Raw genomic sequence first — 24,547 nt, 5'->3', positions numbered from 1 at the left:
GAAATTTATCGTGAATTTCCAAGTTGCACATTTAAAGAACAATAAAAGAAAAAAGCTAAAATGTCTGTGCAGAATCCCAATTGGTAGAGTTGTGGATTTTGAAATGTAAATATTTTAATATCTTGATTTACTGAGTGGTATTTATACAGCTCTATATAATGTCTGAGTGCTTACCTGCTTACTCTATAAAAATAATTTGTCTACATATTTCCTGTTACTTATAACATATCACAAGTTATTATTATAATAATTTTAAATGTTGACAGATTTACACATTGCCCTTTTTGTGGAAGCATAACTGACAGTGGTTATAAAACTTTAACTTAAAAAATTTATAGAAGTGAGAAATGCTAAGTCAGTATGAAAATGATTTTGATACAAACCTCAGATGTAGGCTAGTCAAGAAATAATGGATCAACAGATATTTATTGAGGAATTATGATTTGTGAGGCATACTAATAGGAATATAAAATATGAGAGAGACATTTTAAGGACATTACACTTTTGTTAACGAGATCCGCAAAGGATAACAGTACATAATGCAGAATTGCAGTGCAGAAGGGACATGTCTGTTCAGGTGCCACATTCAAAGCAAAGGAAGAAGAGCGTGGCATGAGGAGCAAGAATTATTTCCTTCATGTCGTGATCAGTAACAAGTCGGTAAATTCCTAGGGGCTTGAATGGCATGATGGTCCACGTTGAAGTCACTTTAAAACTATCTCCCATCAAATCTAACAGCCATATTTTGATATAGATTATTTCTAATACATTCAATTTTTTTTCCTCATTTGTTCCCAGAATGCTCGGGCCCATTGGGAATTGAAGGTGGAATCATTTCAAATCAGCAAATCACAGCTTCATCTACCCACCGAGCTCTTTTTGGACTCCAGAAATGGTATCCCTACTATGCACGTCTTAATAAGAAGGGGCTTATAAATGCCTGGACAGCTGCAGAAAATGACAGATGGCCATGGATTCAGGTAACAGATGGGATGGAACAAGGTTACTGGCAAGGAATGACCAGAGTCATTTCACAAAGAAGATAGTGAGTGTCCAAAGTGTGACTTTTCCTCATGGTCACAGAGGAAAGGACGATTTAGCTAGAGTCCAACTGGGCTATAAACTCTGAAACTGTGGGAAACATGCACATTCCATTGGAAAGTGTGTTAAGGGGGTTAAAAATGTTAAAATTCTTGGGTTATAAATACCACAATCTTAAGGTACATATCAAAGAGGGAGGTTTTTACATACGCCATGTGTTTCTTAGTACTGTGTTAACATTTAGTAGCAACTTTTGATACTTCAAGAGTATAAAAATTATGTCTTTTCTTTCTCTGTCTTATTAGTAGTTCCATATGTGCAAATATAGAATATGCAATGGATTATGATAATACCTCAAAAGTCTTTAGCACCCTCTTTCAATAGCTGAGTGTGTTTCAATTCATACTCTATCATTTATCAGCATCAGTCAGCTATTTTTTTAAAACATGAGAAAACAGTGACATACCAAGAAACTAAGTGATTTCCCAAAGATGTGATGGAGGGCAGTAATGCCTGCATCTTATATTTTATCTACTTAAATATTTTTTGAGCCCTTAGCTGAAGTGAGACAGGAAAATACCTATTTGGAGACAGAAAAGGTAATCAAACCATGATTTCTGTGAAAGATTATACCTCTGTTGGTGGGGAGCATGTTAACAACATCTAACAAGTCATTGATGTGTGCTAAAGAGAGGGAAAATCCAGCATACCCTGGGGTCAGAGGAGGAAGTAATTAATTATCATGAGAAAGCCTCACTGGAAGATAGCTTTTAAGATAGCCCTTGGAAGATGGCTTTCAGTAGAGACCAGATATCAAGGGAACAGCATGATCCAAGATGCTAGGTGAGAATCCGGGCAACGCCATGTAGAAAATCATGACCTGTGTTTAGGTTGCTAGAGGAACGCGTTCAAATTTAGTGTGCGAGTTCAGCACGCCGTAGGATTTATGAATACCAAAAGGTTTGGGCTTTATGCCATTGGAATAGGGAGTTATTACAGAATTTTGATTTGTTTAGGTAGCTGGTCTGTTTTATCTGTTGACTACATAGTTTGAGTCCGAGGTAATTTAAGATAGGAATCCATGATGTGATGTTATAGCAGAAGATAGAGACTGCTTTATAGGCAGTTAATAGAAAGGGAAATTGATTTACGGCCAAGTAGTATGATTTCTGTAGTACTTTCAAAACAGGGCCAAAACCTCCTTCAGATATATGTTTGCTCAGATTTCTTATGAATTTTTTTTTTAATTAATTAATTAATTTATTTTTGGCTGTGTTGGGTCTTCGTTTCTGTGCGAGGGCTTTCTCTAGTTGTGGCAAGCGGGGGCCACTCTTCATCGCAGTGCGCAGGCCTCTCACTATCGCGGCCTCTCTTGTTGCGGAGCACAGGCTCCAGACGCGCAGGCTCAGTAGTTGTGGCTCACGGGCCCAGTTGCTCCCTGGCATGTGGGATCTTCCCAGACCAGGGCTCGAACCCGTGTCCCCTGCATCAGCAGGCAGATTCTCAACCACTGCGCCACCAGGGAAGCCCGTTCTTATGAATTTTTACGTATCCTGTATACATTTCTTTTATCTATATGGCTCCATGTGGTTGCCTGATATTCTTGTTTTGTTTTATGAATTTAATTTGCATGCATTTGCAGAAATTCCTTCTTAAGTTGCACATGATTTTTCTAATCTACAGCCACATGCACAAAGAAAATTCCAGAGAGTGGAAATGGCACCTTTGTACAGTTTTGATCATAGACTAATGAAGTTCCAGTTAAGTTTTAAATAAACACAAAACAACAAAAAATGCTTGTATTCTATTTGCTGAAAATCATTCCAGAGACCATTCTTTAAATTGACCTTATGAAATGTATTTATAGGATTGAGGTCATGATAAAACTTTAGAAATTATGATTCATAGCAGAAATTGTAGAGCAATTGAGAGATAATGTCACAAGTTTGCATCAGGGTTTCTATTTGACAAATTGTTTGTGAGCGTCAGTGATTTCCTATTTCAGTAAGCCATAAATAACACACTTAGGCAGTTTTTTTCTCTGAGAAACACCTTATGATTGTTTTATGTCCTGATTTTTCATTTGTTTTGTCACGGTTTATTGCCTACTTAACACTGCAGAAGTCTTTCAGAGTGTGAATGAATTTTAAATTTTCTTTATCCCAGTGATTATAGGTAGAAATAACCTCAGTGAAACAGGATAGTGGTAGACTCTTAGAGGAACTTAGATTAAATATAACTTTATCAACCTAAGTAGAATAATTAAATACTTCTTTTAAGGGCAGTCTTTTACTATTATTACTATGGTTATTATTGTTTTTCTTTTGGTGTGAAGATGATAATGAACTCTTAGAGAAAAACAAAAGTAAAATAAAAGGGTTTATATTAGATGAGGAAATCTTGCATATGATGGGAGGAAAACTGAAAACTCACCATTGTTATTCAATACGTACTTCATGATTGTGTTCAGAGTATTATGTTATTATATTCTCTAATAACATCTTATTTTCTAAGTTATTTTTCTAAAAAGAAATTGTGTATCCCTTTCTTAAAGGAAAACCATATCTAGGAGGCTCTGGGAAGTCTAATTATGTACCAAATATTCTTTGTTTGAGCATTAGTAATTTCCCTTGTCATTTAATTCTTTTATTTATATTCAGTCCTTCAAATGAAACATTTGAGTACTTTACTTAAACTCACTTATAATGAGCACAGTATTCCCCTAATCTTTCAGATGTATGAGACACATGCCCTAATTAGTATTCAATTTCATTTTCTTCCTTGTCTTGATGAAATGAAAATTGAAATGGCCATTTTTAAATTTACACACTCAGCATGCAATTATGGATAGTACCACAATATTCGTAATTGGTTCTGAATTTAAGGGGTTAGTGCAGTAAATTCAGTTAAACAAAAAGCCTTTTTTTTCTTAATTTTTTTTCAAGTTTTTCTGACCTTTATTTCCTCACCCAGATTTTTTTCCAAGTAATAAATAACCACCACCTTCAACACTAACTGGGTCATTAGCACCCTGGAATATCAATTTCCCTTTTGACTGATATGTCAGAAATAACAACTTTGCACAATTATGGAAATATGCCTTGTAATATATAAAAATTAAAAGCTTATCTAAACCTTCTGGGAACTTTGCTCACTGAATCAGATCAGCCAGGATGATTATTTATTATTTATTTTAAAAGATAAATATTTTCTATTCCTGTTATTTTTCTCTTCTTTTTTTATAGCTACATGTAGTTTTCATTTATTGTTTGTTATTTTTTTCTTTTAATTTCCAAGGTGATTTTGTTTGTATATGTTCTTTCTGGGATGCATATACATTGGATTTCCAGGCATTTATTTATTCATCTGTTCGACAAACATTTACTAAATGAGTGTCTACCCTGTGGTCTGTTCTCTATTGGGCACTAGAAAAAAGATAGTATTTGCCTTCACAATGCTTTCAATCTAGGATATAGAAAAGTAAGTAAACATAATAGTATAACATGTGTAGCCTGGTCTTACATCATCTGCTAACCATTCTATTTGAACCATAATATTTTATTATATCCAAACAGTCTATTTTTAATAAAGCTTTTGTTAAACTAAAAACTAGTTTGGCATATTTATAGAATATGAAAGGAGAGAAATTCCCATTACACTATGTATTACATAGCTATATTATTATATGCTGATCTATTTGATGGGTATATTAAGGCAAAGCCATAATTTTCCTTTGAAAGTTAATTTACCAGTAGTTGTTCCAGTGCTAGTATTTTATCACAGAAAAATAGATCTTGATCTATTTTAAATAATTCATTACCCTTTTGGAAAATGTGAATATGAACTTAATATGTTCCTTTTCTATATCCCACAGAGTTTAGTGGGTGGGGGGGCGTGGTGAGTAGTTATTTCTCAAACTTTAATGTGCCCAGGAATCACATAGGTCACTGGATAAAAATTAAAACTTCTGGATTGTCCCACAGACCTATTTATTGCAGGTCATCCTCAGACTACACTGTAAAAACAGGGCTCATCAGCTCATAAAGTCTGGTTTTGTACTGCCTGAGATAGATTAAAAATAAATAAATAAAATGCACTTTTGCTTGATGATCTGAGCACTTAGTTGTTGGAACTGCAAGTAGTGATAACTGCATGGGTGGGAGGAGAGGAAACAACAGTGAAGAAAAATGAAGAAGAATAGTAGGAATTATGTGACCCGCAAAAAGTCTGTAAACCAGAGGGAGGCAAAACCATGTTGTATGTCCTAGTCAGAAATGCATCCCCCCTTTAGCAGCAATTCCTAAGTAGTCATTATTCATTAGTCATAAAGTTTGTAAGTATTTTCAACAGTTAGTGTTCTTAAATGGCTATTAGATTCTTCTTTGTTAGAAAAGTTTAAATACCCAAAAGCAAGACCATCTGACTTCTGCATTTTAAACAAAATAATAATTAGTGTAGAATACATGGACCCAAAAGAGACTTATGTGAGCACAAGTTATGTTACAAGTTCACATTTCTGGAATATAAATTCCATATGTGGTGGGGGTTTTTAAACTTTGTGAACTAGGTATTTAAAATGCTGCAAAAAATAGAGTAATCATGTATTTCATTTCAAAAGCCTATATATAATATGTTTGAAGACTTTTGGTACTTATAGGCACCTGGAGCTCCTTGAAACACAAAAACTGTTTTTAAAATCATAAAATTTAAAAGTTGATTTTTTTTTCCAGCTTGTTTTCTAGTTACAGAACCTGAATTGCACAGAATCGAATCTGTCTTTACTACATCTTCATTCAAGTAGAATATGTTTTAGCCTGTTTTTTTCCTGAAAAAACTACATTCTCAGATACACTCCCATTCATACTAAACATCTCTCTAAGGTTAATTACATCTAGACATTAATATATTGCTTCTAATCATCTTTGTTTAAAATAGTAACCTTGTATGGAAAATTACTATTTTCCTTTAAGTTGTTTATTAGAAATGAGCTTCCACACATAGTTGTGTATGCTTTTAAAAATGTTACTTTTTAATGTTTAAAAACAAAAAGGCACTTAGCATTAAGTAAAAATGACATGATGCATCTTTACTGAAATATATTATATTGATATAATATATTTATCAATATACTTATTGATAAATAAATATATTGATAATAAATATATTATCAATATATAATATTGACAATAAATATAGTTAGTCTCTAATTATTTGGTCATTTACCACATTTATACTAATACTAGTGCATATTGCTTGCTTATTTGCTTTAATGGATGTGTTTTGGATCTTAACTCCAGATTCTCTGAGCTACGGAATAGATGACTAACCAGATAGCAATTGTTCTCTAATATAAAAGAAGCTGCATTGGGAATCTCTTCTCTTTCCTCTAAGCTGCTTCCTCTCTTTCATCACCCAAGACCTCATTGACCTGGATTTCTTGCTGTTGCTCAACTTCACCTGGCTGTTTGCTGCTGTTGTGGTTAGGCACATACACTTCATGGTTTTTCTATTGACCATCTACCAACCTTCTTTAGATTCAGCTCCTTTATTGCCTTTTCTATAAAGTGATTCCTGAAATTCCTGCTTTTTATCTCCAAAGCCATAAGTGACTACACTGTCCTTTTTTCCCACTCTGACAACTATATATTTCAATCATAGCAGCTAATATACTTAACATAAAAGGGTCTTTGTTTACCTTTCTCCTATATCACTTGAGAGTTAGTATTACACCTGATTTAAGTCTATTTCCATAGCACCTTGAATTAAAAAAAAAAACAAACTGTGTTGGATAGATACAGATAATTGATAGAAGAAAAGAGACTACTGAACAAAATAGATGGGAGAGAAATAGTGGTTGTTTTCACATGGTAATCATACTGCACTGAGTGGTACTGAGAATGTCCAAACAACTTAGCTCATCTCTATGTTCAGCTGTTATATACTTACATGTGAATTGTGCCCTCTAAGCATGATCCCATTGGTGCCGTATGTGCTACATCTCTCCACAATATAAGGAATTCCTCACGCATCTGGGCAGCAGAGGAATCAAGCTTTCTGTAATTCCAGTGGCCCATACTTTCCTCCGTACCCACTGCAAACCACTTTTATATGCAACGTTAGATGAGCGTGGGTAATATTTGTAAGGTGTTTGCCAGGAAGTCTGCTAATTAAACCCTGAGTGCCAAACACCAAAATTTTCATCTTCTCCTAGCCTGGTTATGTTTTGTTCCAGAAATGTTAAAGAAAAAATGTCTATTTTAACTTCTTGCAAAATTTTTATAAGTTTGTTATTATAATCACACCACCAGAGTTTGAAACTTTAGACATTACTGTTGTTAAAATAATCATATTATTTTAATGTCTCTCTTAGTCTCTCTCTAAGATTAATTTACCATAGAAAAACATTTAAAGTACTAGTATTTCCCAAGCTTATGCTATGTCATTTTTGCCCTTACAGAAATGTCAAAAAAACCCAACTAAATGTATTACTATTATTCATAAAATATAGAATATGAAGAGTTCCAGGGAGTTGTTTTAACACAATTTTTAGCATCTATTAAACTGTTAGTAGATAATTCAGTAAAACACTCATATATAAAAGACTTTTTCATTATACGTACTTGCTATACATTTTGGCCATGAGAAAAACATTTCCAACTTATCTTCTGTATTTACAAAGGTTGAGATTTTAAATGTCTTGTGGTTCGTTTAGTTCCCAATGTCTCATGAATATTACCAGAGTGATTTTTTTTTTTTTTTTTTTTTTTTTTTTTAGTTTATGATACTGGTAGATTGAAATGGAGACCATCTGAATTGATTGAAAATAACTCTCTGTCATGGAAAAAACAAAACATTCAAAGTTTAATATCTCTGGTTTTCCAATCTACCTTGATCTCCTTCTTGGCAAACTTACTCTGGTTCCCTCTTCAGATCTCTTCACGTGACCATCTGGGCAGCCTCTGGGCTATATATCCCAATTTCTGGCACTTAGGACTAAAGGAGACAGAACCCTAAGTTCTTATCATCTTTCAGAGTTTCTAGTAACTTTGCTCCGATGTTACCAAACGCGCTCGTGAACGTGAGTCTGCCGTGCCTGTGGATCCAGCTTCAATCCGAGGTGTTAACCATGCTTATGAGACCTGCCCATGGGAGATTTTGCTTATGAGTCCGCGTCAGCTACTGCCTCCAGTGCAACAGTTCGTTCTGAAAGGGCTGCAGCAGCACCTCTTGCAAGGGCAGAGGAGGGCTACTGGCAGCCTGTCCTGAGTCCTCAGGCGGGGTAGAAAGGCCGAGAAGCAAGGGGAAAAGTGAGAGTCTGAGCTAAAGGTTTGATTGTCTCTTTATGTTTCTCGTCTGGGAACTAGTGGGATTACTATTTGGACTGAGCTGAAGGAAACCCTTATTTCCACTGTAGACACTGAACAAATTTATTCTGCCCCAAGGCCTCACTGAAAACCTCCTTGTGTTGAAAATGTGACCAAGTACCAAGCCACTTGGCCTGATTCTGAAAGCTTTAGTTTTTTGAGACAGTAATTAACTTGAAACCATTTCAATTTGGGGGATTCGGTTGTTGTTTAAAACTAACTGAATGTGGTTAGATGTAAGTGCAGAAAAAGTTACTCTAGTCACTTACACTTTGGATCCAGCTGAGTCTCATTATCCATACTATTATGTATTAGCTTGAAAATCATCTAACAGCTAGCACTATATGCTCTTTCAACTACCTGGTGTATGTTGAATCCATAATTCCATGTACTTGGTATTGTTCTTATACCCATTAGTCAGATAGGGACATTTAGGCACGGAAGGATAAATTGTCCAAATTGACTCATCTAGTAAATTGCATAGTTGGGATGTAAACACAGACAGCTTGTGTGAGAGGCCAGTGCTAAGCTGTTCCTAACCTCTGTACTATCCTTAACTTTGGAAGCTCTTGGAGGTGCCCTTTTATTTATTTATTTATTTTTTGGAGGTATGGGGTGGGCACTGGTAGTGGGTATGGGGGGAGTCTTGGATTTTCTTAAAGCTTTATAAAGTAGCTATTGTATTTTATAAAATTTATATCTGCCCATAAGCAAGCAGTGCACCTCTAGGCTGGGGCAGTAGTTCTCAAATGTCAACTACATAAAAATTACCTGGAGAGCTTTTTAAATATGGTCTCCATCCTTAGAGTTCCTGGATTAATAGGTGAGAGTTGGAACCCAGGGGACTACATAAAAAGCAGACACCTCAGGTGGATTGTGGTAGTGGTGATCCTTAGGGAAAAAAGTAGTAATCGCTACCCTGATGGAGCTCACAGTCTACCAAGAGAGATATACTCCTCCTTGAATGTGCCCCTTTCACTATTAGAAGCAACTTAATTAAATAAAGATGTTGGAAAATAGTATATTGTTCTTCCAAATGAGACATCAGTGTGGGATATTTCAAAGTAATGGATGGCATCAAGACATCACAATTCTAGGACCTAACTACTTAAGCTGCTTTGGTGATATTTTATTATTAACCTGCCTGTATGAGTTGTCTGCCTTAAGTGGAATCCCCATTCCTCCATGAACTGGAAATAGTAATGCTTAATCGTTTTCAAAGGATTTTTGCCTATGACGTGAGACCTTCAATAATTAAGTCATAATTAAATAGTAAAAGGGTCGTAAAACATCCACATCTCTGGAAGACCAGGCTTTAAATGTTGTATTTTCAAATCCTCAGCTGGGTCTTAGGAATCTTTAAGGAAGAATTAGTTATTTTCTATGCAACCAGAGTATAATGAAAACATCAAAAAGCCATTTACATTTTAATTATTAAAGGTGAATTTAGTATATTCACCATTTTTGCGGATGACATTGAAGAGCTTATTCCAGACGGAAGGAACAGGATGAACAAAGTCACAAAGGAGATGGAGGGAACTCAAGGTACCACAGGGACTGGTTTACTATAGTGAAAATTTGAATACATGTCGGGAGGTGGGGGGCAGGGGGGGCAGGGGGCGGGAGGGTGCGGAATAAGAGGATAAGGGTCTACAAAGGTAAGGAGACATCAGAAGGTGAAATACATCAATACTGGATGAAGGTGGCACTTGATGGTTATTGAAGAGTTTTCAGCAGGTTATTAATACTGTCAGAACTAGAGTTTAGGAAGGTGGCATGTCAGTGGTGTGGTGCGTGTTATGTGTACACAACACAAAGCCTAGTGCTAACAAGGCTTTTAGTAAAATTTTATTGAATAAATGCTGTGTTTAATGCAGAGGTGAGTCTAGGAGCAGACACACCAGTTGAGAGGCTTTTATGGCTAACTGCCCAGAGGAGGACCTGAATGAGACTGGCAGCTGTTGAAATAAAAATAAAAGATCAAACTGTAAGAGGGTTTGAGGGTGCATCACTGACAACTGATTCAACTGTGTGTTATGGGAGGGGAGGGAGGAAAAAAGCAAGAAAAATTAAATTCCAGGGTTTTGAGCCTGAGCATGATTTTGGTACCATTAACAGAAATGTAGAAATCAGGAAAAGGAGTTGGTCTGCTTGGAAAATGATGCATATATTTTGGGCCTCGGTGATTTACCTAGAGAAAATAATATCCAGCATAAAGCTGGAAAAGTGAGTTTGTTCTGTATAGAAAGTAGAAGTGGATCAAGTGGACACCACCACCAAGTGACACGCTTCCTTATTACCACTGGTCACTTTGAGTCACAAGGCCATGCCTGTCCACAGAGTTGAAGTAGATTTTTGAGGGGACAGATGAGAACTCTAAAATAGAGTATCCTCCCACAGAGGTAAAAGTCTCTCTCTCTTCTATTTCCATTTTCATCCAGACAGTGTATAAGACCATAGCTTACCTGGGAGCACCATTGCACAGGACCCTTTGGAAGAAAAGAGCTGAACTTTGAGCTTGGGGATAAGTGTATTCATTCTACACATTAACGCCTTTTTCAGGACATTTCATTTCTGTACTATATGTTGGTTACATTTTTCTCCATGTATTTGTTTTTAATGTTGTTATTGCTCTGGCTGCTGCTTTTTTCCCCAAAATTGATATATTTAATTAGAATAGTAGCTGTTTCAACTTAACATGGGTGTACTTAGTGTAGATTGTTTTATTTTGTTGTTATTTTGGTCCTTGAAAAAATAACAAAGATCTCTTTTTTTTTTTCCCCCACAAATGGGCTCTCAGATTTTTGCTTGTATTATGTGTTTAATGCTACTTTAAGTTTGAAGTATTCTTCTCTGAGTTTTTAATAATAGGCTATATTTTCATTTTTCAGATTAAAAAGAAAGCTGTGTTAAACTCAGGTCTCCTTAGTTACTATCATTAGCACTGCTATGAGAGTGAGTGCTGAATTTCAAAAGCAGATGTAAATGTTTCTTAGTTTTCCTAGCAGGAACCCAACCTAAGCCAGTATTTTTTTTTTTTAATTTTAAAAATTTTTATTTTATACTGGAGTATAGTTGATTAACAGTGTTGTATAGACTTATTTTTTAGAGCAGTTTTAGGTTCAGAGCAAAACTGAGAGGAAGGTACAGAGATTTCCCATATATCCCCTGCCCCCAGACATTCCCTATTATCAGTGTCCCCCACCAGAGTCATACATTTGCTACAGTTGATGAAACAACCTTGACACATCATTATCACCCAAAGATCATAGTTTCCATTAGGGTTCAATCTTGATATTGTATGGTCTGGACAAACATATAATGACATGTATCCACCATTATAGTTTCATACAGAGTAGTTTCATTGACCTAAAAATCCCCTGTGCTCCACCTATTCATCTCTCCTTCCCTCTCCCAAATCCCTGTATTTTTACATATCGGTAGCTTTCAAGAAGTTCTTTCAAGTGATTATCTTGTAAAACAAAACAACAAATAGGACATTTTGATATTGCCAATGGATCTTAGCTTTTCTTTTCTTAGGAGCATTAACCCAGATTTGGAAAGATGTATGTAAATGTTGAAAGAAGAGTACATTACAAATTTTTTAGAATGTTTTCCTTAGTTTCGAATCTGCTGTAGATGAATCAGTATTTATTTAGCAGCTCCTATTTGCAAGAAACTATTTGGGCAATAGACACGTTTTCTGAGCCTATGTGGAGCTTATTTAAGTAAAGAAAACATTTTAGATGACCTTATGCAAAAATTTTTACTTCATTGTGTGGACATTTGAGAGGGAAAAAAAAAGCTGTTTGATTTAATTCAATGAATAATTGAACTCAACGAAGTGCTCTGGGAAGTGTGGAGAATTTATTCTGAGTTCAAGCCACATGGGACTTCTTGAAGGGTATTCCCTTCTACTTCCCAGGCTTGGCAAAAACATCTTCCAAAGTGACCTCCAACTCCCTTTTAATTAATAAATTCATTCATTCATTCATTCATTCATTCAGTGTATTCACTGAGCATTTCCCATGTGCCAATTTCTCTTCTAGAGGCAAGTTTATCAAGGAAGATTTCCCTGACTCAACTCTTCACCCTAGACTAGATACAGTTCTCATAATATATGTTCTTACAACTTCTTATTCTTTTTTGCTTGTTGCTTATAATTAAAGACTATATAGGAGATTATTTTATTAAGTAAGCTGCATGAGGGTACGGGACTGTCTGTTGTCTCACTTTGTATTCTCACCAATCCCAGTGACTAAACCTTTAATAAATAAGAAAAAATGCTATCATAATTAGTATCCCCAAGACCTAGAACAATTTTTCTTTGCTCAGTATTTATTAAGTGAATTAATAAATAGTGTGAAGATAAGCCACATTACCTATAAATCTAACACAAGTAAAACACATTTGCATAAGCAGTTATATTCTATGGTAAAGCAATATGGTGTTCAAGATCAGTGGTTCTGGATTCAACTGGCCACTGTCACTTTGGATAAAATTACTTAACCACTCTAAGATACAACTTCTTTATATTTAAAGTGGTAACAAAAATAGAGTGGCTTTTTAAGATTGTTGTGAATATTATATAATGGATGTTGTCACATATTGACCATATAGCAAGTGATTAATAAATGTACATTCTCACTCATTTAACAAATATTTTTTGAGAGTTGTAGCCAAGACTTTTAACTGTCTCCCAACATCCTTTTCACCTATTTCCATAGCAAGAGGATTACTAGCTAATAAGCATAGCTACCTTAGGTCTAGAGTTACCTCAGAATATAGTCTTATTCTGTATAAGATTATATATCTTATTTAGTGTAATATTCTGTATATTCTATATAAAAATAGTCTTTTAGGCTATATTTCCCAACCTCCATTTCCACTAGGTGTAGCCTGGTGATTCACAAATGGCCCAAGGCATATAAGCAAAATCATCACAGTGTGGTTTCTGTGAATCTTCCTTGAGAGGTTGCACCCACATGCCCTCTTCTCCCCTCTTATCCCTTTCTTCATCCTGCTGCCAGGAACTCAGATGCCACCCTCTTGGACCATGAGATCAGGGTTTCATACAGTGGCAACAAGATAGAAGGCAGCCGGGGCCCTGCTATATCAGCCCCTTCTGCCTAGTCACATGTTTACACAAGGGAGAAGCCAAATTCTTTCTTATTTAAGCCACTGTTAATTTGGGCTTTTGTCACTCACATCTGAACTGAATCTTACCTAATATGATTCTGAAAATAGCATGTTCAATATTAGATCCAAGGCCAAATGTATTAGTGTCATAATAATAATTTTTAAGTGTTACATGTAAGTGCAAAGGAAGCTATTTAAAAGGAGACTTAAAGAGCAAAAGAGCAGATAAGCTTTCAGACTGCTCCAATAGATGAAAGGGGCCTTCCAGATAGACAGACAGAACAACAGAAGAATTACCTTTTTGTCCAGCCTCGCCAGACCCTCATTAGCTTAGGGAGTGCTCCACCTCCTGGGCTATCTCTCTTGCTCTCCTCTCGGTCTGAGATGACCATTCAATCCTGGCATGTGACCTTGGGGAGGCAACTTGACCTTTTGGGCTATCTCTCTTGCTCTCCTCTGGGTCTGAGATGACCATTCAATCCTGGCATGTGACCTTGGGGAGGCAACTTGACCTTTCTAGACCTAGTTTTCTGTTTCCAGTCACTATTAATTGATATTTTCTTTTTATGTCCATAACAACGCATTTGTCCCTTTATCATTTGCAACATTCTGCTTCGAATTACAGTTAATTGTGTGTTTTTTCCTCTTTAGATTACATGTGCAAAGATCTTTCCTGTCTTTCCATTTCCCACTGTCTCTATCATCATGTTTGTACATTATAGACATGTGGGACAAATTAAATCCATTAAAAAATCAGAAGTGCAGCTGAAAATATAAGTTGCAGTGACATGGTAGGAATTAGTGCATGCCAGAGTGAAAGACGTGCATGTTTTAATTTGGTAGTGGCGAGGCGAACCACTGAAGGTTTGAAAACGAAGAAGTGATCTAAGACTGGAGAAAATCTACACTTCAAGCTACCAAAAAAAAAAAAAAAAATCAAGTGTAATGTCGTTTGCCTTATTTTGAATGTCCTAATAACATGATTATAGTATTTTGTCATCAGAAATTTTATGTCACTTTTAAAATCATATGAATCTTAGAATAATGGGTCGTAAAATGAACTGTAAAGCTAGAGTTATGGATGTAATTTTTATAGGAATAAATCTGGTCAGTGGTTAGTATGTGTAGTTCTTGACCATTAAAAAATAACTTGTTTTCTAAATTCCAGTCACACTCTAATGAAATTACAAAAATTTAAAAATGATATTTTTCCATTTAAAAATAATTAATTCAAGGTTTCGAAAATGTTAGATCAAATTGTATTATAGTATTTAGTTAGGGGAAGTGGAACAAAAGTTTACGAACAATACAGTCATTACATTTTTTAAAGATTGTCTAATTGCCAACATCTGTTCAGCAAAATTATTATTTTAAAAAAATGAGATATATTCTATTTTCTTCCTCCTAAATTTGAAGTATTTTAATGTTTTGCTATGCAGATTTTTTTGGTAGTGGTGAAACTGTGTTTCTTTGAAAACATGTAAAAATATTATCTTTCTACCTTATCAAGGAGTCCATGTTGGACAAGAGTGCTGTGTGGGGAGTAGAGTTTTTTCTGTGCTTACCTTTGCCCTTTGTGTATTCTTCTCCTTACTTCTAAGGGAGCATAGATGACCAAAGTTCCTCCATCATCCTCCCATCTTGGCCCATATGGGAGACCAGAATTATACAATTTATTTCTTAGAGTTAATATAAAGAGCAAAGAAATAGTGTAATATGTATAAAAACACTTTGAAAAGTAAAAGTTAAAGAAATGGAGTCTAATATGCCTGATCGGTGTGAATTAAAGAATCATTTTCTTCTGTTTGTTGTTTTCCTACATTTGTAAAGGAGAAATTCAACTTTCCTCTTTCCTGGAAAGAGTGGTACTGATAGCAAACAATCAAAGAGTCCCTAAAGATGCTAGGCACCTAAGGGTCAACATCACCTTTAATACTCAGAAGACCCTGTGAGTTAGACAGCATCTCATTACCATTGTACAGATGAAGAAATTCTGGTTCAGGAAGGTTAAGAACCTTGCCCAAGGCCATGTTAGGAAGTACAGTGGCACAACCAGGTTTCCAGCATGGGTTTTCAGAAGACAAACATTTTAAGTATAGTGATCTTCTCCCACCCTAAAGAAACAGAATTTCTGTTGTTCCTTCTAATACCCCTTGGTGGAGGCAAGCAATTTTGGGTCTTAGTGGTTCTTACCACTGATGATCACCTAGAAAGGAGGGGTCTGTATGCACATCTTAAAGATATGCAGTACAGGACTTCCAATTGCAGGCTTTTGCTTCTCTTTGTTTCTCATCTTTCCAGTGTTCCCATAGCACCATCATTCTCCCAACACCTAATAAGAAGTCCCAAACTCAACAAGGCCAGTCCCAGATGTTGGTTTGTTGTGAAAAACTCTGATTTCAAATTTCAGGATTTATTTGCTCATAAAGGGATTCAAAATGTTCAAACAGCGTAGAGCATTTTACCTTCCATATTTTATTTAAAAATAATTAGATATTTAAGTGGAGTACCCATACTTTCCATAGAAATACAATGCAAATTACAAATTAATCCTTCCCATAGAAGTGTATAAGCAGGTAGAAGGATTAAAAGATATTACTTGCCCCTTCCAGGGAGACTTCGTTATAGACTGCAATGAACCTTTTGTATCAGGCAGCACTTTAAGAGACGATGGAATATTGCCAGTGTGTGTCCGATTTTGGAGTCATATTAAAAACTTACTTTCAGCATGTCTGAAATTAGATAATCTGGTTAGCTCAGGTAATAACATTCCTAGCGGCTACCGTTAGGTCTAGAGTAACAATTTAATAATAAGGAAAAATAACCAAGCACTATTTGGTTTGTCTTTTTAAACAGAGTTTTTGAATCATGAAGTTAAGTTCTCAAAAAAAGCCATGAAATGTTGTCTGTTTGGTTATTGTTCAGAATATTTGCTGATTATTCCAATGTGACAATGAAATTTAATTTCTAAAACTATTTAATTTTATTTTTGAAACACAGATGGAAGAGCGTACTTATTTAGATTAAAATAAAGCCAGAAGTACACAAAGACTATAGAACACTAAGTTATTTCTTGGTAATGGCTGCTGCATCTGTGTCCCAGAGGTTTCCACTCCTTCTGTTTAGTCCTCTGATTTCTCTTTTTGGTTAATTCATTCATATTGCTCAATGCTAGAAAATAATATCCTAGAAAATGTGCCACTTCGTTTGCTAGAGCATATGTTTGCTTAGACTTTTTCCTTCAGTACATAAAAATGAAGAGTATCATAGTATTCTGCTTCCCAGAAGTACCTTTTAAGTTTTTATGATGTGAATTTTGTTTCTGTCTTGATGTTTGATTGATCCCATGTCAGCATTTTAAATTTCAGGGCACTTACTGCCACTACCAATAATATCTTCATGAAGGGAAAGGTATAGAGTGTTCTCATAGCAAAACTTGGAAACTGTTCTGTTGGCATTGTTGTCGTTTGTGTGCTACAAACAACACGCTGAAATAAGAAAAATTAGAGAACACAGGGGATAATGCATTCTTCTCTACCTGCCAACCCTCATCGTCCTGGTTAGGGATATGAACATCAGGGAATTCTCAGGTTTGGCTAAGACTATACTTAAAGTAATTGAAGATCCAGTTGTTATTTTTCTTTTCCTATTACCTCAGTACTGTCCTCAGTCACGTTCACTTTGAAGGCCACTCAGCGAGGTGGTTGAAGTGGAGGAGAGCATTCATGTGGACCTTAAAGTGAAATTCCTCCCCCTCGTTCCTGAGCCAGCTATTAGAAGTAATGCACCTCCCCTAACATCTGCCTTAAAGTTTTTTTTCAATTGATAAACTTTTAAAAATTTTTCAACATGCTAATTTATCCCCCCTCTCTCACTCCTCCCCCCCTCTCTCTTTTCTTGGTGGAGCAGGTGATTGCCCTCTTCACATCCGCCTAAGAGCTATTGCTGTTGACATTGGCCACCTATAGGAACTTAAGCAAGTCCAGTCTCTGGCCCACAGCCTCCCTCTTTCCTCTCCCCTTCATGGTGCGTCCACTGCTCATGTGCTTGTGCATCAAGGATTTTTTTTTTTTCCTTTTTGGTATCACCTCAGGCTTCTTTAAAAATATATAGATTAGTAAAGTGACCTTATTTTTATTATTTCTAATGTATCTTTATTGAGGTTAATGTTCCTACTCATGTAATGTCATCATTTTCTCTTTTAATTCTTCTTGTTTCTTCCCCATCTTCTATCTTCTCTTTGAGATTTCTGTTTTTCTCCTTCCTTCCTTCCATCTTTCCCTCCTTCCTTCCTTCCATCTTTTTACTGAATCTATTCAAATTACCAGGCTTTTTACAGACAATGACTCCTTTAATTCTTGCCCTAGCCATATAAAGTAACCAGGAAAAAGACAAGAAAAATCTAAATTTCAGAGCACAAGAATTAAAATCCCTACCTCAGACCATGAAACTTTATTTATGAGGGTTCTGGACTACCACTACCTTCATATATACTATTACATGAAACTTAATATACAGATTGAAGTCTTTAAACAAAATAGCCACAGTTCAGTTCATTCCTGAATATACATACTGGAGGATATGAAGAAACCTTAGCCACAGCGAGTACCAAGAAGGGGGAGAAGAGTACAATATACTGAAAGCTCTTCAGAAGTAGGGGGAAATTCAGAGGAAACTGTTATGCCAGGACTCGTGGAACAACAAACAGGTTACACCCTTGATGGTGTGTGTATTCCTTCTGTTGCGTGCTATTTACTGAATGAGGTGTTTCACTTCGATTGGAAATTTTCCCAGGTGCAAAGAGTCATAAAGAGATTCTAGTTTTTATGCTTACTTGCTTGTGTTCTTGTCCCATCTTTTTTTCAAAGAAGACACTTGGGTTAATTGAACACATGTCAAAGGCTGACCAGCATCCAGAACAGTGGAGGGCAATTTAGGACCCCTCTTATCTGGAGCTTCAGAACTAAGTATTAGATTAGTTAATAAAAACTGATTAAAAGAAAAAAGCATTTAAATTCTGTTTCATGTTTCTTAGATGAATCACACCCATGAAGCATTATTGATTGCAGTTTTTATTTTATTTGTTGCTTAAACATACTGGCAAAGTTATTCAAGCATAGAACCCTAGGTATTAATTACTTCCCCAATAATAGCAATTGTTTTCAGTAATTTGCCTTTTCGAGGTTTTTCAAAGCTATTGCATGTTTTCATAGGCAAAAAAACCCTCTCCTTTCCCAGTCACATTTAGCAATTATGTTTAATCAAATTACATAATTAAAATAACAGGCACAACTTGGAAAAAAAACAGGTTGAGGATCAAACACAACTGACTCACGGTTAGTGTGCGTTTCAGCTGGCAACAAGGAGAATGGGCCTGGCAGAGACCAGCCAAAGTGCCAGGATGTGCAGAACAGTGCATGTGTTTAACAGGGGGAATGAAGTGTTAGTGAATCAGGTCGTTGGTGATAGGGAGGTTGTTTAAGGGAAATTCTGTTATAACTAGGCCAGTCATTTCAAAACCATGAACCTATGCACTGTTGGTCTGAGTTACTCCTTTCATCCCGACACACCTCAGAGGTCTTCCTCCTTAGACACGTTCATGATGCTTCCCACCACCCAGGTCTCCACAGAAGATGTTAAAGATGCAATCGATAAAATACTTTATGTTAATAAGAGAATGTGAATTACAGGGGAGTCTAATTCCCTGTAATTTTTAACTAGAAACTTTTGGTAATAATGTTCCTGTTTTTTTTTTTTTTAAGCCCTTAAGCGACGTCTGAACAATCCAAATATTTAGAACTGCCTCAGAGGCTCAAGTTATTTCTCATATCACTCAAAAGAGATGGTTACCTGTTCTTTTTGCCTGAAGCTTATTTGTATTGCCAGCTCCCAACTGACAGCCCTCCTGGAGGGATTGTCCTTACTGTGACCTGTGAAAGCATACTTAAATGAGGTGGATTATGAAAAATATTGTGGAGGAAAAAAAAAGTCTCATTTACAAATTTAAAAGTTTAAATACCATCAGTATAAAATGGTTATCTGGAATTTTCAAATATACATATACATGTATACATATGTGTGTGTGTATATATATATACATGTTTTTTTTTCATACTTCCAGACCCGGAGCTAATTGAATGCATGTCTTTTTGCATCTCCACTCCACCAGAGGTAGAATGTTAGTACATAAAATAAAATCTCTATTAAGATGAAAGTGTCATGAATAATGACGATTTACAATTTCAAGGGTGCTCTAATTCTCTCTAATTACACATGTCCTTTATAATAACCACACAAAAAATAATGTTTCTAATTCAACATAAGGACAGTTCTGATATTCGAGTGAAATACTCATTTCCTTAAGTTAAAAGATGGTTGTAGTTTGGCCATTGTTTCCTTAAGAAATGTGCTTTTCTTTTAGTTTAAGCATGATTGTGTTCATAGCTAATACACAGTTACAGCAAATTCCTCAAGTTATGTTTTAACAATTCTAATGATGGACATATATCAACATCATCCTGTCTCATAGGTTCTTTTATTACTTAATCTTGATACTTTTAATATTTATATGATAATCCATAACCCTCATCATTAAGAAAAGAAAAATTAGTAATTTAAAAATCTCTCTTCACTAGCACTTAGTGGTCAATTTACATAAATTTTGTGCAAATTATTAAAACATTGGTATGCATAATGATTGCTATAGGGTATCATTATTTAAGTACTATTTATTTACATAGTACTTTAATGTAATATGCTGTCTAATCTTCAAATCTGCATTTTTTCCGTAGCAACTCACAGACTACTGATTGTGTGCCCCAATAATCATGAAGTAAACAACCACTAAGTGTTTGATTTTAATATGATTTTCCTAATAATTTATGAATCAGGCATTTATTTCTCTTATTGATTCATCTTATTAAATTAATTAAACAAGGAGACCATTAGTCTGATTTGCCTTTTTTATTGAAGTATAGTTGGTTTACAATATTATATTAGTTCCAGGTATACAGAATAGTGATTCAGTATTTTTACAGTTTATACTCCATTAAAAGTTATCACAAGATAATGGCTATACTTCCGTGTGTTATACAATATATCCTTGTTGCTTATCTATTGTACACATAGTAGTTTGTATCTCTTATTCTCATACCTCTAACATGTCCCCCCCTTCCTTCTCTCTCCCCACCGGTAACCACTAGTTTGTTTTCTGTATCTGTGAGTCTGTTTCTCTTTTGCTATATATGTTCATTTGTTTTATTTTTTAGATTCCACGTATAAGTTAAAACATACAGTCTTTGTCTTTCTCTATCTGACTTAGTTCACCAAGCATAACATTCTTTAGTTCTGTCCATGTTACTGCAAATGGCGGAATTTCATTCTTTTTATGGCTGAGTAATATTCATATATGTATATATCACGTCTTCTTTATCCATTTGTCTGTTGATGGACACTTGGGTTACTTTCATATCTTGGCTATTATAAAAAGTGCTGCTATGAACATTGGTGCGCATCGATCTTTTCAAACTAGTGTTTTCATTTTTTCCAGATATGCACCCAGGAGTAGAATTGCTGGCTCTATTTTTAGTTTTTTGAGGAAACTCCATACTGTTTTCCATAGTGGCTGCACCAATTTACATTCCCACCAAAAGGGTTTTCTTTTCTCCAAATCCTGCCAACATTTGTTATCTGTAGACATTTTTTTTTTAAGAGGAACTTTATTAATTTATTTATTTATTTATTTATGGCTGTGTTTGGGTCTTCGTTTCTGTGCGAGGGCTTTCTCTAGTTGTGGCAAGCGGGGGCCACTCTTCATCGCGGTGCACGGGCCTCTCACTATCGCGGCCTCTCTTGTTGCAGAGCACAGGCTCCAGACGCGCAGGCTCAGTAGTTGTGGCTCACGGGCCCAGTTGCTCCGCGGCATGTGGGATCTTCCCAGACCAGGGCTCGAACCCGTGTCCCCTGCATTGGCAGGGAGATTCTCTACCACTGCGCCACCAGGGAAGCCCCTGTAGACATTTTGATGATAGCCATTCTGACAGGTATGAGATGATATCTCATTGTTGTTTTGATTTGCATTTCTCTAATAATTAGTGATGTTGAGCATCTTTCCATGCGCCTGATAGCCATTTGTATATCTTCTATGTATTCAGGTTTTCTGCCCATTTTTTGATTGGGTTGTTTGGTTTTTTTGATATTGAGTTGTATGCACTGTTTATGTGTTTTAGACTGAGTTGACTTTAATGCCTTAGCAGCCTACATAGGCAAACACAAACCTAAGCCTGTAAATTCCTCAAGGTTAAGAAATGGAAACCTAAGGACAACCAATCACAAACAGCCAACTAGGCTTTCCCAAATGAGCAACTCCTTAAACTGTAGCTAATCAGATAATTTCTTTGCTTTGCTTCCCCCTCTTCTCTGTAAGTCTCCCCCAAGCTCCTGTTTGTGGGACACTCTTTACTTCTTGTTTGGTGCTGCCCCATTCCAATCACTTTTCAATCAAATAAACTCTTACAATTTTTAATATGCCTCAGTTTATCTTTTAACAATTTTCAATTGGCAAACGTTTCCTTTTCTTCAAAAAGGAATTCTTCCTCTTCCACTTCCCAAGTATTACAACATTTAAAAAACTGAAAGCTTTTTTTTCAGTTTAATAAAATAAGAAAGTAGTTCCTTTTGGCAAGCTGTATTTGTTTACATTTTATGTTCATATTGTTTTTATGTTGTGATACCAGCTACCAGTCAGACCCACACTGGAATGCATTACTTAGGTGTATCACAACTTCTAGGTTGAGGTAGAGAAAAACAATTAGCTATTCATAAAGCTACTTTTAAAGCTAATTGCTTATTTAATACTAGCTTTTGCCTAAAGTACAACTATAAACACTTTTAAGTATGTTATTATACAATAAGTATGCTTGAAATGCTTATGGCACTGTATTTTATACTGGGAAATGAGTCTCAGAAAATACTTTTGTATATAATGGTACTCTTACATCAGATGGCCATACTTAAGTCCTTTTCCTTGAGAACAGAGGAGGAAATGAGAGGAACCAATGATCCCTTCCCCCACTTTGAATATCTTTTGCCAGCACTGATTTGAGGATGAACCTCCTTATTTCCTGGCACAGTTACTCATTCCCCACCTTCTGTCTCATTCCTCTTCTCTTATAGAAACTCAGCCTAGAAGGGTTGATGTGTAATCTTTCATTTCACCTTTCCTGGGTTGATTTAGACACATGAATTTTTGGAAAGTGCATGATGTTATGTTGTATACATGTTTGTTTTTCAATTTACATAAATGGTGTTGTGTATATTTCATTCTGTTTTTTTCCACATTCTTATGTTTTTAGATGGCTATGTATGAATCCAGTTCATCACTTCTGACTCTCAGAAAGTATGCTTTTGTGTATGTGTGCAAAAGCACACACAGACACATGCATGTGCACACATACATTTTATATTTTCAATCTCTATTCCTCTAGGGATAGTCACTTAAGCTGCTCTTCTTTGCTAACATAAAAAATTCTACAATAAATATGTCCGTGCATTTCTCATTGAGCACCTATGCAGAAATTTGCGGGGTTGGGGGAGGAATACCCAGGAATTGTTTAATTTTAATAACAACTCCCGCCATCAGCAGAGGAATACTTCAGCAATACTTGATATAATCTCATGTTTCTTGTTTTGCCATTCTGGCTATACGTTGTTGGCTATAAAGTGCTCTTTTTATTTAATATGCATTTATTTAATTAATAGTGAAAATTTAACTATCGGCATTTCCTTTTCTCTGAATTGCCCTTTAATATGCTTTGCTCCATTTTCTGTTGTTTTTTTCATCTCTTTGGAGTGTGTGTGTGTGTGTGTGTGTGTGTGTGTGTGTGTGTGTGTTTGTAATAACCCCTTGTATATTTCACATCAGTAGTTCTCAACTGAACTTGAAGTACCCATATGTCTTGTGGAGGCAGGGACCCCCAAAGTCCCATTCAGGAAGTTCACAGGTCAACACTATTTCCATAATAATTATAAGATTTTCTTTGCCATCTTCTCTGTGTTGACATTTGTACTGTTGCCACAGAACAATGGTGAGTAAAACTGCTGGAGTCTTAGCACAAATCAAGACAGCAGCATCAAACTGTACTAGTAGTCTTTGTATTCACCCCCATTATGCACACGCTGGAGGCCAAAAAGAAAAGAAAACTCCAGCTCATTTAAGAATGTCCTTGATGAAACAGTAACGATCATTAATTTTATTAAATGCCGATGTTGGCCATGTCTTTAATATTCTGCGTGATGACATGGGTATCACACATAAAGCACTTCTGCTGAGTACTGAACTATGAGGATGATCTCGAGGAAAAGCACTTGGGAGATTGTGTGATTCGCAAGCTGAACTACCCCCTCCTTATTTGAACATTATGTTTACTTCAGAGAACAACTGACAAACCATGACTATTCATACCTGGATATTTGGCAGATATTTTCTTGAAAATGAACAAAGTAGTCCTGCCATATTAAGGAAAACAACTGACAGTATTTGTTGCTAGACAAAACTTGAAATTTCAAGGGAAAATTAGAATTTTGGAAAAAATGTAACTGCCAGCATGAGCTTGAGAGCTTCCAGTGTTTTAAGATTTTTTAATGAAATTGGTGGTGATATTAATGAATGTGACTTTTTGATATTATATAATAAAATGTGTAATCTTTTAGAGAGTCCACATAGCTCCGTGAGTCTATATTTTCCAAATGACCAATGTATGATTTTACAAAACCATGCAGGGGTAAAAGACCCATTTAAAGTGCAAGATAAACCAATGGATTTTAACATAATGAATATGAGAAGTCCACTGGTAGATTTCAGATTCCACACTGCAACTTAAATTTAAGAAACCATTTCTTGTCAAGTTCTGATGTGGTAGCAAAGAAGAATATAAACACTTATCTCTAAGGGTTATTAAAATACTCCTTTTTCCAACTACATATCTGTGTGAAGCTGGCTTTTC

The 24,547-nt window shown here is 35.7% G+C and overlaps 1 protein-coding gene across 2 annotated transcripts in view; it reads left to right on the top strand.

Annotated features, from left to right (window-relative positions):
- EDIL3 (EGF like repeats and discoidin domains 3) overlaps window positions 1-24,547 on the top strand; it is a 437,611-nt gene that overhangs the window by 278,490 nt on the left and 134,574 nt on the right. For both annotated transcript variants that reach the window (XM_007193039.2, XM_007193038.2), the window contains one exon: window positions 799-980. In XM_007193039.2, coding sequence (XP_007193101.1) covers window positions 799-980 — 182 coding nt within the window. The remainder of the gene's footprint in view (window positions 1-798; window positions 981-24,547) is intronic.

This window comes from Balaenoptera acutorostrata, chromosome 2 (assembly GCF_949987535.1).
Source record: "Balaenoptera acutorostrata chromosome 2, mBalAcu1.1, whole genome shotgun sequence".
NCBI lineage: Eukaryota > Metazoa > Chordata > Mammalia > Artiodactyla > Balaenopteridae > Balaenoptera > Balaenoptera acutorostrata.
Note: the sequence above shows the minus strand (reverse complement) of the source record. Positions and strands in the feature narration are given on the sequence as shown.